A 19,596-nucleotide genomic window follows, 5' to 3' on the forward strand; every position below is an offset into this window, starting at 1 on the left:
ATCTCATTAATTTTCATTTAGTGATATAGGAGGAGTTGCAGATAAGAGATGGGTACCCCCTGTATTATAGAGAGAATGGCAGTGTCCAGATTTTGCTATGTGAAACCCCAAATATCTGTCCGATCATGGCAGTGCATGTCCATATTTTGCTATGGATAACCCTATTTATCTACCCGATAAAAAAATGAAATAGGAGGTGCACAATGGCACTATGTAATAACGATTCTATGAAAGTGTCATTAAATTTTATTCGGTGGGATAGAAGGAGTTGCGGATAAAAGATGGGTACCCCTATGTTATATAAAGAATGGCAGTGCATGTCCATATTTTGCTATGGATAACCCTATTTATCTATCCGATCAAAAATGAAATAGGAGGTGCACAATGGCACTGTGTAATAACGATTCTATGAAAGTGTCATTAAATTTTATTCGGTGGGATAGAAGGAGTTGCGGATAAAAGATGGGTACCCAAAAAGTGTTAAGGAGGTACGGAAGGACAGACACTCCAATCACAATATACCCCCGCTTTTCAAGCAGGGGTATAAAAATAAACAGGGAAATGGACTATTACGACCTTAAATAATAAAAAAAAAAAGAACAATTGAACGGTTACGTCTATTGCACATATTCAAATACCCACGTCACAGTGTTGTTCGTGAAATAATTCTGAAGTCCAGAAATTTTCAACATTTGATGTCGGGGTGTAGGCTTGAATTATGTTATATATATATATTTAATATACATTGTATTGTTCCACATTCAAAATGGGAAGGATGGCTAATGTACAAAGTTCCAAAGCTACAATTGACAACAAAATACATTAAGTAGTAATACGTAGTAATGTTCACAAAATAAAGGAACATTTTAGTGCAATGAATTGGGATTACATCCATTTTAACCGTATATATGGAGTCTATATACGGTTATAGAGTAATGTACTTTTAGAGTAATATACTTTGAAAAGGCATATTTATTCAATGAACAGGATCAAAGTCTTTACTTTAAAATGAGTATTTTTCATTAGTTTTCTTCTCTTTTTTCATGAAAGCTCATTTTAATAATGTAAAAGTGAAATGGGCAACTTCTCATATAGAGATTAAATTAGCTATTGCAATATAAAATCCAAGATCGCTGATACAAAATATAAAGTATATCTACCGGTAAGTTTTGAAATCAATATTTCTAGTATTGCATTATGTCATTTGCATTTACGCAATTTTTCCAACTAGGTGTACTGTTTTATATACACCTCAGTGGACATATTGTACAATCTGCACGAACATATTAGTAATCAGAATTTAAGGCTTAAGAATAATCGCAAATGTCGCATGAACATGTTCAAGATAAGCTTTCTTATTTCTAATACCACCTGTCAATATCACAACACGGCTAATCCGGCCGCTCATTCGGTTCGAAAAAATCGGCCACATCCAAAATTTATTATCTTCGAAGTGACCTCTCCGCACTGTCATATAGTTACTGATACAATGTGCAAGCTTTTTCTATAATGAACTAGAGCTACCTCATAATACGTTAATTATACACCTTTTGTGTCATTAAATATATAAGGAAAAATTCCTCTGTTCTAAACATCGCACGAATGTTAGATAGGGACCGATGTACTGTATGTGACCTGTGCGAGCTACTATAATAATTAAATAAGAAATTCGAAAGGTTTAAATAGATTTGCACAATTAATATTTTCATTTTGAAGTTTATTCTTTTCTTCTTTATTACAGTCTTTTTACAAATTCATGCTTCAAATATTCAAGAGTCTTTCTAAAAGCCCTTGTTCGAAGATAAAAACAATTCTTTTAATAAAATGTTATTGAACAGTTTATTTCTAACATATTCAAAACACTCAAGTTTCAATAGGGTTTTGCTTTCTTTGGTTCTTTTCTCTTCATTTTCAACTTGACCTAAAATAAATAAGAGTTATTTCAATCATTAAAAGTCCAAATATAGACGAGTATGTTTACTTAACTGAATTAATTTTTCTATTTTGAGATTAGCATTGATATGTGAAAGCTTTCACCATAACATTAATGCCGGCTTCTTTGTCGCCAAGGTCTACCACTCACTTTTTTGTTGTCCGCCATCTGCTGCACACAGTCACTCCATTTACACAACAAAGAGTCCTCCGCTCCCGTTAACAACGTGTGGGTCTCCAAAAAATACGAAGAAACAAAGCTCAACTATGTGTTCCGCAGTCAACCTTACTCAACAATCTCAACGTCTTAAGAATATTTTTACTTTGATATACCTCCTGCTTTTTAATCATGTTCCCCCTTTTTTCCCAGTTTATGATGTAAAAGAACTTTATAACTGAGTATCCTTTTTTCATATGCAAAAGTGAAAGATATTATGATGCAAGAAGCGCATGAAAACCTCACATCTCCTCAGCTGTTGAAATGTCATATGCCATTTCTAATATAAAAACTTTTCATAATTAAACACTTAAAATTTTGTTGGAAATATAGTAAAGTTTTAAATGTTATATACCGTATCATCCCAGTGTAAACATCGCACAGTTGCTTTGTGGCCGCCTTTAAGAGTTTTGACGACGCTTGCTGGATCGTCTATAGTCATAATTTTAAGGTCGCCACTGTAAACAAGCAATACATCATTACGAGTTAACAAAATCATGTTCTTTCTATTTACATGCAGATTGCAGAAACAAGAAGAGATCAGCCTGCCAAAGTGACGTCATCAGCTCATCTTCACGACAGTGATGGATTGTTTAGTCTGTGTAATAATTTTTGCAAGGCTGTAATACTTCATTCATAAATCCTAGACAGACAAAATATACTACTTCAAACATATGATTGTGATTTCGCTAAAAACAAAACAATTCAGGAATAAATTGTTTTTCCTTTTCTCATACGCTTGCAAGGTCTTCCTCCCCATAGCAAGATGAATTTCAACTTCAAATTACAAAATCTTTTCTCAAGAATTATTTTATACATGATTAGACACCGGTACATCTTATTTCTGCGGTGACTAACAACAAAGTTAAAATCACTAGAATCTTAATCCATAACTATAGCATGCTACTTGGGGGCTAATTAACAACTCTTTGATCATAAAGGCATAGCAAAAACACCAAGGTGAATAAACTATAAACAAGCAATTAATACTGTCTTTGAATTTATAATTTATGACATCTCTTGCTATTGTGAATGGTTTTCAATGTATATTCATGCATATAGAAGTGTTGCATCTAAATCAAAACCTCAAACTGGTCGAAAAAAACCATTATTTTGTTTTACGCCCCTTCGAGAATTTTTCGCTATTGGGACGCCACCAGTTGCCTGTGGAAGATTGCAAATTTACACCTGTAATCAGCACTAATGGTCATTGAGCGGTAAGGGGTCTTTTCGTGTCAGTACTTATTGTAATACCAGTCCTCGGTTTATACAGTCTCTTCCAAATGTCTGTCTCCACTTCCCGCAGTGGGATTCAAACCAGCGACGTAAGGATATCTCATTGTGCCGCGACTCTAAAGCGTAACCCTAACGACTCCACCACGTGGGTGACAGAAAACTAATATTGAAGATTGATTGTGTGTTGTTCAACGTCCCATTCGAGAATTAATTTTTCACGCATTTAGAGAAGTCATCGCATGCCGGTGACGGGCTTCAAATTTAGACCTATACTCAGCACTTAAGGCCATTGAGCAGTGAGTTTCTTTATCGTATCAACGCCTACCTTGACACCGGACCTCGGTTTTTAAGGTCTAATATTGAAGAAGACCAAGATCATAGACAAATGCATCACCACGGTTTAATACTAAAATTCTGCACTGATATTCTTTATGCATGTAAATACAATGAAAAAAAAAATCTCTATGGTGATCAAACGTGACGTAAAATGATGAACTGAGAGAACAGATTGCTAAATAAAATGACATTGTTTTGAAACTTAAACATTGCGTCTTTAATTAATCTGTTAAATGAAAAACAGGCTGAGTTTAGACATAAATATTCAATAAAAGTACACTCACAGAATCGTCTATCTTAAGCGAAATAAGACCTCCAAAAGAACATAGTTGTTTAATTCATGTTAAGAAATAACAAAATAACATTGTGTCTTGAATGTTGTTTGAGGTAATCTACACTTTGGAGTACGTGGGAATTTGCAGAAAGAGTTTTTTTTTAATTTTATTTCTATTAAATCCCTGTCTTCGATGTGTACTTGTATCACTTCATACATCAACAGAAGTAAATAACTGTACTTCTTACGATTATAATTAAAATTACGATTTGCTATATTTTTTTCACTTTATGAAATAAAGAAAGCGACTTTAATTCAGGTTTATGCGAATTATGATGCTAGAAAATTCTGAAAAAATTCTTCATAACGTAAGGTTACACATTCGAAATTATCATGCATAAATAAAATGAATTGATTTTAAAGAAAAAAAAATCATTCTTCTATAACAAAAACCAAACATTATAGTACCAGCAATCGGAGACAGATGGCAAATACATTATAAAACCAGACAGTGCTATAGGAGATGAAGATAAAATACACACGGATGTGTATCTGAAGTGAAAAGTGCAAGTATATATTGTACAACCTGTGAGTGCCCATCACAAGATACAACTTGTCTGTATACAAACAATCCACCATGTAGTCCACTGTCTCAGTGCCCTTGTTAAAAAAAAATATTAACAAATAAACAGGAATTCACAGCTTAATTTCAATAAGCACTAAATATTTCATTCTCAAAAAAGCACATAAAAAATTGATAAATTGTTTTCCACATCTACTATTTAGTTTTGATGCCGGGGATTGTTCCAATTTGAAATGAAAATTTATTCTTGCTTTGCAATTTCAATCAAAAAAATTATTTCTAATGTTTCGTTCTCAAAGTCAAATTACAAAAATGTCCATTAAGAAATGGTTAAATTGTTTAAAGACTTATTCTTTATGTGTATTATTAAGTTTGAATACCAGGTATTAGTCTGCATTTGAATGAAATTTATTCTTGTTAGGCAATATTAATTATCAAATTCAGTTGTTCTTTTTTAAATTGCTTTTAATTCTCTTATCTACAATAATGATATAAACATGTGAGTTGGAACATATTTGCAATCCCAAAATATTGGATATCCATCTTTGTTTTATAAGCAAGACTACAATATTATACTGAACTTTGCAATTTATAAACCTTTTGTGTAAAATACATAGACTTGAATGAAACGTTATCAAAAACTACAATAGTCAAGTTCGTGCCCATTGAATACATTGCTACACTTCAAGACCAACTTAGAGTTTATGTTGGCAGACCGTTAATAAATTTACTTGACCTAGAAGACAACTTCATTACAGTGTAAAAGATGGCTATCAACCTCTAACAGACGAGACCATAAAAGTATAGACAGAAGTAGAATACAAATACATATCCTTCCTGGGAAATTCTTAACATTTGTTTTTGCACTTTACTGAAAGAGTTTGATTCAAATATAGTACACATGCTGTGAGAACTGAATTCAAGGTATTCGATGTAGTTCGACGAAACAACATGGTTCATGACATATGCACAATGTCCAGCTGTCAAAGTTCAAATAAATTTGTTTCCTCAATCCTAGATCGCTGACCGATTTCTAAACAAAAAGAATTTGAAAAAAGACTCCTTTGAGCCATTATGCCGGGAGTAATTGCTAAATCATTGGAATGTTCCTGCAAAGAATTTACTTGACCATTTATGTTTGACGAACATTCTGAACCTTAAAAGGATTAAAAAATAGAGAATCGAACAATGGAATTAAGAACCTTTTCTAATCCATTATCCAGTGTAACGTCTTCCGCGACTCTATGTCTTAACCTCTAAAGCAATAAGATCATTTAGAAAAATTCTCTAAAATTACGTACAGTATCTATCTCTAAACTTTGGTATATTTTATATTAGGACATTTCTGCTTTTATCATTTCATCCTAAAGTTCAAGATGAAAAAAAAGAGTCAAGGCCAGCTTTATAGATTATCAAAGATAACTCTCAACAGCTGACAAAAAACTTCGTTATGATGAACTTCATAGAGCTCCCAGGGGGACCAACCTCTCATTATCAGAGAGATTGTTAATCTGCTAATCCCCTAACAGTCTCCAAAGAAAATCGCAGATAGCCAACATAAAGAGAAAATCTACAGCACTACTGAAACAGCCTAAACCCAACAATATGTACCGACTTAACTCTTAATATGCTTGAATGAAACACAGAAACACACCGTCAATGTGTATCACAGAGTTATTATACTCAAGAGAAATGAAGTGATCCTTGCAGACAGACTCTGTTGCCATTTTTATTTTGCAATTCAGTTGCCGTTTACTGTGATTAAACGTTATCCAAGCTTAGATTTGTTTCCACCATTCTTGGTGTTATTACCCTTGTAAAATAAATGTCGAGATACTTGACAGATGAGTTAAAAATGATCAAAATTTCAATCCCAAATTTTATCAAAAAACAAACATGGGCTGACACTTGTACTTCATGACATTCTTTGGTGTGTTGAAGAGATTCGCTCTATTTATACCAAGAGTACACGAATGTTAACCAAAATAAGATTTGTTATTCTCTCAACTGATTGCATGTTTCTTTTTCTTCGTCACGTTTACGATCAGATTATACAATGATAAGGAGAACGGAGATCAAAATCTTTAGTTGCTTTCATTTTAGATCGATGATTCTAAGTCAACAAAATTTTAAATTTCAAGGTTGTTTTTCTACGCTTCGACTATAAGTAATAATAGATAGTAGTAGTAGTGGTGGTGGTAAATTTTATTTATAGTCGAATTATATGCATTAAATAGAATCATAAGCTTTGAAGCTCTTTAACCTACTGGCAAAAATAGATAAAAACACAAAAAGTTGAGTTTAAGTACTTTTTATTGGTCGTTTTTTTTTGTAATCAGTTTTCTGCTCAAAACACTCAACTTTACATACGGACATGACAATACAGGCAATTCAAAACAACCAAAAACGAAGAATGTTCAAGTATTTGCTCCGGTTAACAGAAAATTGAATCAGCAATCATTTGAATTTTTTATACATATATATATATAAATGAACCATCAGTGATAAGCGTCTTTTTATTGTAGTTTGTATGTAATGAAAAAGGTGAAGAGAACGAACAATGGTCGATCTCAAAAAAATCTACAAACAATACAAATCTGTGAACTGACCAACTCCCGAAATTTCGAGGTGAGATCGGGTGCCTAGGAGGAGTAAACATCCCCTGTTGACCGGTCACACCCGCCGTGAGCCCTAAGTATTGATCAGGTAGACAGATCATTCCGTAGTCAAAATTAGTTTAAAAACCAAAGGCCTAACAATTGGTATGAAACACGTCAGGCAAAATAATGTAATCATGTAAGGAAATGTATTTTTGGAGTAAAAAAGAAGAAGAAGAAAATACCAATATTTACTACATTTTCAACAGTGAAATACTGTGATTTATTTATTGAATAAAAGTGATATTCTCTCACAGTGTGAAAGGATACCAAAATGATATTCTCTCACAGTGTGAAAGGATATCAAAGTAAGTAAAAAATAATTTCTGGCCTGTCATAAGATAGAGATAGTACCTAAGCATCTTGATAGAGCTAAAACTGCAAGTGTCTTCATAAATATGTTGCTAAAATCCATGCTATGTAATGTTTTCAATTACACAACTGCTAAACTATGACGTCAAGCCTATGACACTGTGTTAAGAAAAGACAGAGGCAAAGGGAAAATCAAAGAAAATGTAATAAACAGAAAATTCAATGTTTTGTAGATGAATATGGAATTTATTTCACTCGTGAGACAGGATTTTTTGATATTTTCACTCGTGCTTCGCACTCGTGAAAATCTCAAAAAATCCTGTCCCACTCGTGAAATAAATTCCATATTCATCTACAAAACATTGAATATCCTCTATATATATATACAAGTACCTTGTTTATCAGTTATTTCAGCAACAATAAATGGGGTAAAAATATAATATCTGGAATACAAATTATCGCAGGTGTTTAAAATCTATTGCGGAATTAATAAATAATAACTTCAGCAAAATTGTAATGAATTGCATGATAATACTGACGTAATTCTTTGACAGAGCACCGGCTTTTAATCACAATTGTTGATGCAAGCTGCTGACGCGTTAAATATATCGTCAAAGTAATTGTTTGTTGAGCACTTGTAAATGTTCAGTGTTCTTGATTGAAATCCTTACGCTACCCGTTTAATCGATTCTATCATGAACGTTATTTACCTGCAAACGTGTCTCTGGAAAAGCCCAATTTTTTTTTTACTGAAATAGCTGAAAGATGTGATATTGGCACGCTTGGAAAGTCCATTAGTTACTTAGGAAGTATCGACTACGCTGAAGTATAATTATCGACGAGTTTATTACCTCTTTTTTAATTATTGCTATACCTTACTGACAGCATAACAACTTGTTAATGATACGCTACCTGAAGCATTTATTAACCTCCAAAGAAAATATTCAGAAAGCTTATGGTAAGAACACGGACAGATTTCTCAAATGTCGCACGAATACCAAAATGAAAAATAATACATGAATTGCATATTTTGGCTACTTAATTAATTTAAACAAAGTATATGTATTACATTTGAAGTTAACCTGGTAATACCACAATAGCTGATGGAACTTTATTTCGGACTATAATATTGTTATTAAAAAATTCATCAAACTGTCTAATTGTTCTATAAATTATGTTGTTATTGATCACATATCCATTTCACTTTCATTATTTTCCTTTTAAAGCAACTTGAATGACCATTCCATGAAATGATTTCGAATTTAGTTTCTTCTGGAAAGAACTCGAACGTTAACCCCATTTGACTGAACAGAAACATTAATCTAAAAATAAAACCAACATTAACGGTTTTTTTCCCAAATATAACAAGTCAATGTCCATAGATGGGGCATTAACAGAATAGAATGCTCCATCACATAATTCAGTGTCTATTTTACATTAACTGGAATCAGATAATAGTAGACACAAAGAATAAAAAGCTATTAAATTTCTGAAGTCGAATACTGAGACTTATTGACTCGTGATTTATAATTCTGATTACACTATTTTGGAAGATGTTGCCCGTCAGAGAGTATGGAAGACATTGATTATTATTCATCAATATGTCCTTGTATTCGTTTTATAGTATCAAATTCGTTGAACAATGTTATGTTCAATATTGTTTAATTTGTGTGAATCCTATCGAATACGTTAAACTCTTTTTGACACATTAAACTTTTGCAAGAATATACTTGTTATAGACTCTTAGGGTTAGGTCTTTATCACTTTATAAATCTCAATCATTGTTGAATTAATGATCATGCATATAAATTTTTAAAATCTATAAGACATAAATGTAGAAAAAATCATAACTTTAAAAAAAAATCTCAGATTGAATTTCATTTCGCGTGATTTTACTGCATTCTGGCAGTGTAAATAAAGCAAAATTTACATCATGCAGAGTCAAATAATAAATGTACCTAACTCAGGACTTCAAAGAAAGTAAAAGCAAAGCACTTCACAATAATGAAAAGAGGCAATTCAGATAAAAACAAGAATTACATATTTAAAGAAAAGGAATCTTCTTTTTAAAAAATGTGAATTCCCATATGCTCTGCATTCAAATCAATTGAAATTCCTTAACACGTCTAATGACAGAATTTTAATTGACCTTTACCGGCAATAACAGTTAAAGATATTGTCAAAAGTTCACGTTAGCGCATCGTTGTATTCCATACATATTCACAGATACAAATCTCATACTGTACAATAGTTCAAGCAGAGGAAGCCCCATGCGACACGGAACTTCATAAATCATTTTACAGCTCCGGAATATTATATAAAAAGATTCGCGAGATAAAACGAGATTTGGATGAGATTGAGAAAAATTTACAATGGCTTCTGACCTTAAGATAATATTTTCAATAAGTCGGTTTAAAATACGGTCACGAAGAAGGATTCCCCAATACTTCACTTCTAGACGTTGTCAGTGTGTCAGAAGTTTATGAGGTGCTGTCCTTCGTTGAGGGTTCTTTCTAGAATAACTGACATATCAAAATAATGCAGCACACATGCAATATTCTTTATCATTAGGTTTTTAATGAAAAAAAAAACTTCTCTCGAAAACTATACTTAATTGTTTTAAAACAAATTTTTGACAAGTAATATTACCATTTAGTGGGTGTATCACCTTTTTTGAATAGTTTTTGCATTGTCGGAATTGAGTAAGCGCAAAAAACTTCATGTTCCAACAATGCACAAAAAATTATGCTCCAATAATTATTCACATTACGGGAAAACTTATTTTGTGTTTAACAAAGTTATTGTTAAAAGTTTGATATTTTTCTTCCCAAATATTTTTTTTTTCTTAGCTACATTTACCTTTCAATAAGATTGATCGATATGCAACATCAGCCACAATGATTTAAGTTCATTGTCCGCTAGAAGAATTTTAAAGCAATAAACAGACAACTCTATTCTCGAGGTTTTTAAGATCTTAAGAGTGGTCTCTCCTGTATACTAACCTGCAGTTTTTCTCTGACGTTTCTTCTCTCTACAACATCATCTCCCTTAAAAAAGACAAAAATATAATATATTGGAATATATTTCTGAAAACCTTCACAGAATATAAACATATACATGTACAGATTAATGATATGTAATGACTTAAAAGAAGTTTCATTTGATAATGTTCTTCCTCACAACGCCAGGGATCCTCTGTCCAATCGTGGCCGTGGGACCCCTGACAAACTTAACTCAATTTTTTACAGGCTGACTGCATCGACGTCTTTCCAAGAAATTACAAAAAATAAAGGCTGTGATACTTGTACTCACTTCAACAGAGTCCCAGACCTGTAGCGAGTCGTCATGTGTGATACAATACACTTCAGTCTGTTTCTCTCCAGTCCAACCGATTCTAGCCTGAATATATATATATATATATATATATATATATATATATATATATATATATATATATATATATATATATATATATATATATATATATATATATATATATACGTTTTATGTATTATGTAAAACAAATACATGGAATAAGCGGATTTTTGGAGATTATTTATTTGTTTCTTTCTTTATTGTTTAACGTCCCTTTCCAGAATTTTTCACTCATATGGAGACACCACCACTTGCGGGTAGAGAGCTGCAAATTTATACCTATACTCGGGACTCAGGGCCATTGAGCAGTAAGGGATCTTTTCCGTGCCAGCACCTACTGCGACACGGAACCTCGGTTTATACGGTCTCATCCGAAGGACCGGTCTCCACGTCCCACAGTGGGATTCGATCCCGAACGAAGGATCAACTCCGCGGGTTAAGAACCATGGAGTCGTAAATAATTATATTAATGATTTATGCTAATAATAAGACAAAATGCACTGAAACTCAAAACAAGAGGAAAAAGATGATCATACAGGGATTAACAAAATAGTAAGTCTGGTAATCAGCAACAAACAGAAGATTTTCAAAGAAATGTCATTTTCACTATATAATGAATAGAGCCCTGTCCTTAGAGCAGAACCCCTGATCATGGAGCTAAGAATTTCACAACTTTGGAAGTGGCATCCCTTGCCCATCATAACAATGGCATTAGTTTCTCTGCTGAATACCCAGGAGAAGAGAATATTTTTAAGGAATTCATGCTTTTCATTACATAATGAATAGAGACCCGCCCTAACACCAAACTCCTGCCCAAAGGGGCCATGAAATTTACAATTTTGGAACAGGTATCCTTGCTCATCATTCCAATGCATTTAATAGTTTGATTGCTAAATGCACAGGGGCAGAGAAGATTTTCAAAGAAATAATGAATTTTAACTTTATTACATGTTATGAACCCTGCCCTGACAACAGAACACCTGAACTATAGGAGCTTTGAATTTCACAATTCAATTTTGAAATGGTACTCTTACTCATCAAAACCATGCAATTTATTTGTCTGCTGAATATGCAGGGGTAGAGAGCTTTTTAAAGAATTCATGCATTTTTACTATAGCTATGATCAATATTTTAGAAAGACCCACCCTAACTCCAAAACCCCTGACCCAAGGGCCGTATATTTCGAAATTTTGGTTGAAGGCTCAATGCTTATTACAATCATGCCAACAGTTTGACAGCTTGATGTCCATGAGTAGAAAAGAATTTTTAAAGATTGTTTTAATTTAAATGGTTTTAGCCTTACCCTTCAGGTCCCAGGTAGGACGGTGACCATGAAATTAAAAAAATGATGCTATATGCCAAAATTGGTTAAAACTGATTCAGTAGTTTCAGAGAAGAAATTGAAAATGTTCAAATATTAACGTATGACGCACGGCGAAAACAGATAGCAATAGTCATTTGAGTGATTCTAGTGACCTAAAAATACAAATAATTGCACTGCAGATATGCACCGAGTCAAAATCTTGGAGTCACAGCTTAACGTAGGTCGCGGGTTTGCAGGCCATTTAAAAGTGTCCGAAAACATACCATAAAAATTAGTTATATGAATCCTATACCTTCGTTTTACATTCTCTGAAAATTTTATAAAATTCGTCTGCACCGTATTTGTGTAATTAAATCTCAAACATGCCATTGTTTTCGTAACATTTTTGACTGTATTCTATTGAATTATATAAGAAAAACGTCGTTTTCGGCTCTTTTTGAGGCAAGATTATGTTTAAAAATATATCAATAACTTTTAATTGGTGCAGACAAAATTGTTTTCCCTTTGGTATTTTATTTAAGAATTGCTGTGAAATAAATCAATGTGATAAAATCAATATGTCTTCGGGTTAGTTTTCGCGTTATTTAATGTGGATAATTGCTTTTGTGTCGCAAAATGTAACATTTTAAAGAACGACGTCATAAAATATCGCGACGTCATGCTTGAAGTCGTGAAACTCTTTCCGGTATTCAGTGCAGAAAAATAAGATAAAATAATTTTTATAAAAACGAAATTCACGTCTATCTGCTTTCAAGTGACCCGTGAATCGTATCATAATAATTCAATATCAATGGAATGACTACTAGTATTAGACATGTTTCTCTTTAGATTAGGTTTTTTGTACGTCTTATATTAGTGCCAATTCTCGCAAGGGACGTAAACAACAGTAGATTAGACGTATCCTTACATTTGGCTGTGTATAGTTAGATCACTTTAAGTGAAAATTTTAGCAATTACGAATGGGCTGAGGAAGCGAAGCGACCGAGCCTCTTTTTTAGTCGCTAAAATTTTACTTAATGTGATCTAACTTACCGAGAACCCGCATTTTCATTGATCCAAAGATCTACACTAATCAAATGTTTTCTCTCTTTCATTTTTCCCCTTGAAGTTGTCAATTAAAAATCTCACGTGACTGTGAAAATTTTTTAACGATTAAGTCAATAGAATATTTAGCGATTGCTGATTGTATTATTGTTATTCCTAATTCTTTTTCACGTAAAACTACAAAACCTCATTATACATAATAGATTTACAATAAGATCGACCAAATGTTAGCAGAAGGTAAAGTAATAATTAATTTTGGTTTTGTTTTGTTTTGTTTTGTTTTTGTTTTTTGCTTATAGCATTCACTTTCATTGCAGTCTATCACACAAAATATAGCTCCCGCGCGTTACGTTAAATAAAAGTATAGATCATGAATCAAAATATAATGTGCTCCGGAATGAAAGCAATGGTAATTAACTCGGATCTCTTCTACTACAACAGTGCATTGTACCTCTTTTAAAGACAAATAAAAGCTTGTGAAAAGCAGTTTTATTGTTGCAATTAATGGTTCTTGAAAAATGTACTAGGCTGTCGTATGTTGAATTTTTAATAGTTCCTGTAATACATTGATAAGGCGTTAGCAGTTGAATTATTATTTACTTGCAATTGAAGGACGGCCATTAGATGACCATTGAAGTACGAGTAGCTGTGATAACAAATTGATTTTGCGGCATTCTGTCCTACATTTCAATTTTCCATAACTGCCAAGGGCAATTGCTATTTGCACATTAACGACATAATTCATAATTCAATACTGGCATCACTTAAGGTATTGCTTTTCCCATTACTATCTGGGATAATGAACTCTAAATATGCTAAGGCTTTAAATACTTTGATTTGGATATCTGTGATTTAACCTGATTTGAGTAGTGATAAAATGAAATTGTTCAATGAAACTTCAACATATTCTTCCGTTTACGGCAATGTTACAACACAGACTAATCAATCTGTAGGCCGGAACATATCTGAAGAGAAAGTTTACACAGTGACAGAAATGGTTTTCTTTCCAAGCTGTTCTTCTGCACACCTGAGTGAATCGGTATGGTACTGCACAACAGATTCTCTTTCATTTGTCCTCGGAATAGCTGCTTCAGCGTTAGCTCTAATTGGTTTCGTCACCAATGGACTATCCATTTACAGACTCTTTTCAAGCAGTGTCCATTCATCAGCTACAGTAACTATGATTAAAATTTTAACTGTTGAAAACTTTGTTTCGCTGATAATATTATACATACTTTTTAACGTTCATTTTCCCCATGTAGCAGATAGCGTAAAATGTTCACTAAAATGCCAAATTACAACTATCATTTCTTTTTCCGCCGTAACGACTTCTGGTTTCTTTGTTGCTCAGTTAGCAGGTTTACGATTTCTGCTTCTCAGATATCCTTTATTATCTTTGAAGTACATCAAATCCAAGACCGTGTTGTTCTTTTCCATTGTCCTTTTTCTAGTCGGTTTAGCATTCTGCGCTTCTCTTCAATTGCACACGAAAAACTTTCTGCCTTCAAATGACCTTTTAGCAGAGTTCAAGTCAAAGCACATCAAAAGACAAATCCTGCATGCTACTCCTATCGTTTTGATAATCTTATTTCATATTCTGAAAAGACGCGCCATACAAAATACCCTTGATGCAAGAGTGATCACCAAAAAAATGACAATAACTGTGTCTATGATTATATGTGTCTATGTTTTTTCTTGGATACTTAATTTGATTCCATTGATAGTGCTCTTTTGTTTTCCACTGGACACCGCCCGTCAATCAGGCCATATTTTTTCCTACATAATATTATTGACTTGGACTTTTAATTTCACCATTATTCCCATTATACTTGTTTTGCGTTCAAATTTCAAAGATCCAGTAAGAAGAAATAACAATAATGTGCAATATATACCAGCTTCTGGTACAAGTGTGTAACACTATTGGGCAGTATATACCAGCATCTGGGACTATTGTGTAACACTATTGGGAAGTATATACCAGCTTCTGGTACAAGTGTGTAAAACACTATTGGGAAGTATATACCAGCTTCTGGTACAAGTGTGTAAAACACTATTGGGAAGTATATACCAGCTTCTGGGAATAGTGAGCACAACAAACCAACTGGTTGAAATTTTGTTAAATATAAGTACTTCAATGTACTTAAGTGAACATCTCTTTTATAATATTCCCCTCACTGATTGTGTGAAATGTTTATCTGGAATAAAATTTAGAACTATATGTTTTACATCACTGAATTGAAAAGGCTAAATTAAACTGGGGGAAAACAGGATTAAAGGACTAAGGGATTACAAGAAAAATGAATCTTGCAACTTGAAATAATGCTGTAAAAACATATGTTATCATCAGACTCTGATATAGAGGTAACTAACCCTATGTATCAGCACATTGAAAATTAATTATTACCTTCCACATCTGAGAGTCTAGTAACATACTGTAACATATTGTGAAATTATTACAATGGAGGACCATGATTGATATTCTAACCAGGGGGCATTTCAACTAGCTTGCTCAACTAAATTGCTGTCTTAGGTTTAAGGTGAACATGAAAATCAAACCTGTGGCTAATGAATATACATGTTCATATATCTTAACATTCTGGCTTGGGTTTTACCTTCTAAATAGATAGTTTTTGACAGGCCTGAATTTAGCAAGAGTTATTTCCCGTTGGCCGCCATATTGGAGGTCTAACGAGCGAATTTTCCTCTTTGAGCAACCAATTTTAAACTTGTATGGCAGAAGAATAAGGGCGAAAATCTTTAAAATACTAAAATAACGAATTAAAGCAGGCTTGTGTTAACATAAATTCGTAAGAAAAATTGCGTTATCTTCACCAATTGTCCAGTATGAAAAGATTAAATTGGTTGAATAATGAAGGAATTCGGGCTTGAATACCTCCAATATGGTGACCAACAGGAAATAACTCTTGCTAAAATTGTGTCAATCGAAAACTATCTATACTGTGTAACAGTGTCATGACCAGCAATCAAATTATAAATTTAAATAAAGATATATCTTATTCAGTGGTATAGGAGGAGTTGCGGATAAGAGATTTGTACCCTAAAGCATAGCAGACGGACGGAACAGACACCCCATCACTATACATCCCTGCTTTTCAAGCGGGGGGTATAAAAAGAAAGAAGAGTTTGCAGGAGGACAAAGGAAGAGGAAAAATAATTAAAAAAAGCTAATTTTCTTCATCGAATGTGGTTTTACAAAGTTCTTCATTTAGTAATATAGTAAATTAATTCTAATATTATCAAAATGAATATGTGAATGTTGACATTTAAGATAATTTGACTGGGAATATTGCAACATAAGACAAATAAAGCTCTATAATTTCAGTATTTTCAAATAAATAAACCTGTATTATAATATTTACACTATTTTGTCTTTGAAGAATTAAGTCTGAGTGAATTTCAGTGAAATATACTAGAATGAACTAAAGAAAACCCATATTTCTTGTTGTATATATGGAAACAAATACAAACCACAGATGATTCAGCATTGAACGTCCATGAAATTGCATCATCTTCTGATGTCTGAGAAATGTCAAACACACATACTAGACCATCAGTTGAACCAGTAGCGAGATTATCGGGCTGATTTGGGTGAAATCTAACCTGTATGAAATAAGCATTACTCATTCTTCTACTTTTTGAACCTATTATCTTTATGTGCAAGAGATAAGAGATAGTGAAATCAAAACACTTGCAACCAAAAATGTGTAAAAACTTTTAAATAATAAATCATAAAGAAAAACAAATCTTTTATTTGTTGAGACCATGAGTATTTAAATTGTAAAGAAGATAAACTTTTAAGAATTGTTGACTCTAAAAACTTTTGACTGCTTAATTTATAATATATATTATATACCTGTGTGATATCGTCCTGGTGACTTTCGCTGTATGATCCCAATATAACTGTTTTCCTTCTGTCCCTTTATTATTCAAGAAAATAACAATATTTCATAATGACAGTATTCAAAATAGTATCTTATTCATAGGCTGCAATTGTCTGTATTAGTGCAATCTTAGACTGTTTTTAGAGATTCAATACATCATATATATATAAATATACATGTACATGTAATTGACTAAATTCTGTGGTCAAATTAATCTTATAAGTAACAGGTTATTACAAAACAATTTAAAGTATTTATAATGATTGATACCAGAAGATAATGTGAACATCTTCCGCTGCAGTCAAACATTCTGTTCCAGCAGCGATCACTCTGTCATTACTGTTGATATCAAAACTGCTAAATCCTCTGATCTCTCCTGGTGCTTTGTAAAACATGTATTGTAGAGATGAGTCACTTGTACTCAGGTACACATTAAAATTGTTGAACAAAATTATACTATTGATAAACTTCATTTCTAACACATATTTTATGATGAATTGATTTGAGACCTACATAAATTCTTATACATTTATATTTTGGGATGACATACTAGTATTTAGCTATAATTGCAAGTATATTTGAAAAGGTTCAAAGTTCAATCAGTATATGATGTAAATTTCAGCAAATGTAAATGTACATAAATAGTGTAATCAATCTGTCTCTTCAACTGATTGATATATTTATAAATCAGTGCAACTGGAGACAAGCTTCTGTAATTAAGGTATTTGTTTTAATCATACATTAGTATGTGCTTGAATTAACAGGCAAGAAGCAATTCAAAAGGCACTGAAATAATATTACATGTACTGCTAAAATAAGTACAGATATAATATTGTACATTCTGTCAGTCCCACTACTTCCCAATATAAAGTCACATCATTATGAAAAAAAAAAAATTATGGGTTAACTTTTAAGATACCTTCATAATTTTGGACACATTTTCCTGAACGTTCATCCCAGCATCTGTAATAATCTATACGTTAGCAGAATGTTACTAATTCAAAATTAAACAAGTAAATATTTCTATTTAAAATGTTCTACAGAAAATATCCCTGTAAATGAAGTTGAGCTGACCATGTAAATGGAGTTGTTCATTTCTAAGTACTCAGGCAGATATATACATCTACTTAACAGAAGGAAATTGAAAGAGTATCAAAAAACAGTATTCCCTTACTTGATACATTTATCCAAGGCAGATGAATATAGAACATTATCTTCTGTGTTTGCAAACCGGATCCCAGTTATAACATCAGTGTGACCTGGAAAAAAAAAATATGGCTGCATTTACAAGCATCTCATAAGTATCCATTTTGAGTTGAGTTTAAAAAAATTAAAAAAAGGAATGTTTTACCAACAAAAATAATATGTACTTAGCCATAGGTCACTATATGACCTTGAAGACAGGCATTTATTAATAGCAGGTAAGGATTTGAATGTATTTTATCAATAGTTACAAAGTTACAGACTTAGCAATAGTATGATAATTTCAACATATAATTTCGCAGTGACTTTGACCTTCATTCAAGATCATGACAATCTCTATATATGTATGACAATGTACTAAAATTTCAATTTAATTCATCAAGCGTGAGAAAATTTTGGCCTGTATATAATTTTGTGACAGTCAGTCAAACAACCTAATCAAAACCAAAATGTCTCCTCTTAATGTGGAAGATTCAATGATTAATATTTTCATACCTGTCAGTTTACCAATCACGGACAAGTCAGCATGCTGATAGAGACGAATGTCATGATTTGAACTTGTGGCAGCCACCAGTTTTCCATCTCCTGATCTGAAGAATGAAAAATGTGAACATGTAGAAGGAGGTATTTTATGTGAATTATTATTATTAAAAAAAAAGTAATTGCCTTCTTCAATGACTTTTGAAAATGAATACATATATAGTAATAATACAATAATTAGGCAAGATGAATAAAAGTAAAGCATTTTATATATAATACATGCATATCAGAAAATCTTACTTCATATCAATAAAATATCAAACAGAAGAACCTCTGTAAATAAATGGGGAATAGGAATGGGAGGGGGGGTTAAGGAAGTAAAAGATGGAAGAGCAATAGAGTGCAATCAGAATTTAAAAGCTTCCATTATATTGAGATTGATGATTAAATCAAGTAAGGTGTGTGAAAAGTGCATAAAGTGTTTATTATATTTAAGCATGAAATCCCCTGAAGATAGATTCACATGTCCATTGAAATTACATAACTACTTACTTATTTTGTACAGCAACATCTAATATGTAGTTTTCTTCCACTTTTTCTAGAGCTATAGCAGATTTTTCACACAGATTTAGACTTTGAAGGTGAGAACTAAGCTTCTCTTCAACACTTGCCATTTTTATGTGCTGAAAAGAAAATCATCCAAGGGACAGGCATGAGGCAA

General features: G+C 32.5%; 1 protein-coding gene across 1 annotated transcript; it reads right to left on the minus strand.

The window, feature by feature from the left end:
• Positions 1-1,702: 1,702 nt before the first annotated feature.
• On the minus strand, positions 1,703-19,549 carry LOC133205504 (WD repeat-containing protein 89-like). Its single transcript, XM_061341332.1, has 13 exons — positions 19,428-19,549; positions 18,891-18,985; positions 18,367-18,451; positions 18,112-18,155; positions 17,463-17,574; positions 17,165-17,228; positions 16,780-16,911; positions 10,860-10,946; positions 10,550-10,594; positions 4,582-4,655; positions 2,505-2,607; positions 2,084-2,167; positions 1,703-1,921 (listed from the first exon to the last, which is right to left on the minus strand). Exons 1-13 carry the CDS (start codon positions 19,547-19,549, stop codon positions 1,871-1,873), a joined length of 1,098 nt encoding a protein of 365 aa, XP_061197316.1. The 3' UTR covers positions 1,703-1,870.
• Positions 19,550-19,596: the final 47 nt, after the last annotated feature.

Source organism: Saccostrea echinata, unplaced genomic scaffold (genome assembly GCF_033153115.1).
Source record: "Saccostrea echinata isolate AGI-Se365-2 ecotype Australia unplaced genomic scaffold, CSIRO_AGI_Sech_v1 ptg000054l, whole genome shotgun sequence".
NCBI classification, from domain to species: domain Eukaryota; kingdom Metazoa; phylum Mollusca; class Bivalvia; order Ostreida; family Ostreidae; genus Saccostrea; species Saccostrea echinata.

What these genes read in the sequence shown, in the direction of transcription:
- LOC133205504 (XM_061341332.1), bottom strand. Translation starts at nt 19,549, where the DNA reads ATGGCAAGTGTTGAAGAGAAGCTTAGTTCTCACCTTCAAAGTCTAAAT. An exon ending in GCCTTGGATAAATGTATCAA is followed by an intron (nt 18,156 to 18,366) that starts GTAAGGGAATAC and finishes AGATTATTACAG; the next exon opens with ATGCTGGGATGAACGTTCAG. An exon ending in ACCAGGACGATATCACACAG is followed by an intron (nt 16,912 to 17,164) that starts GTATATAATATA and finishes TATTTCATACAG; the next exon opens with GTTAGATTTCACCCAAATCA.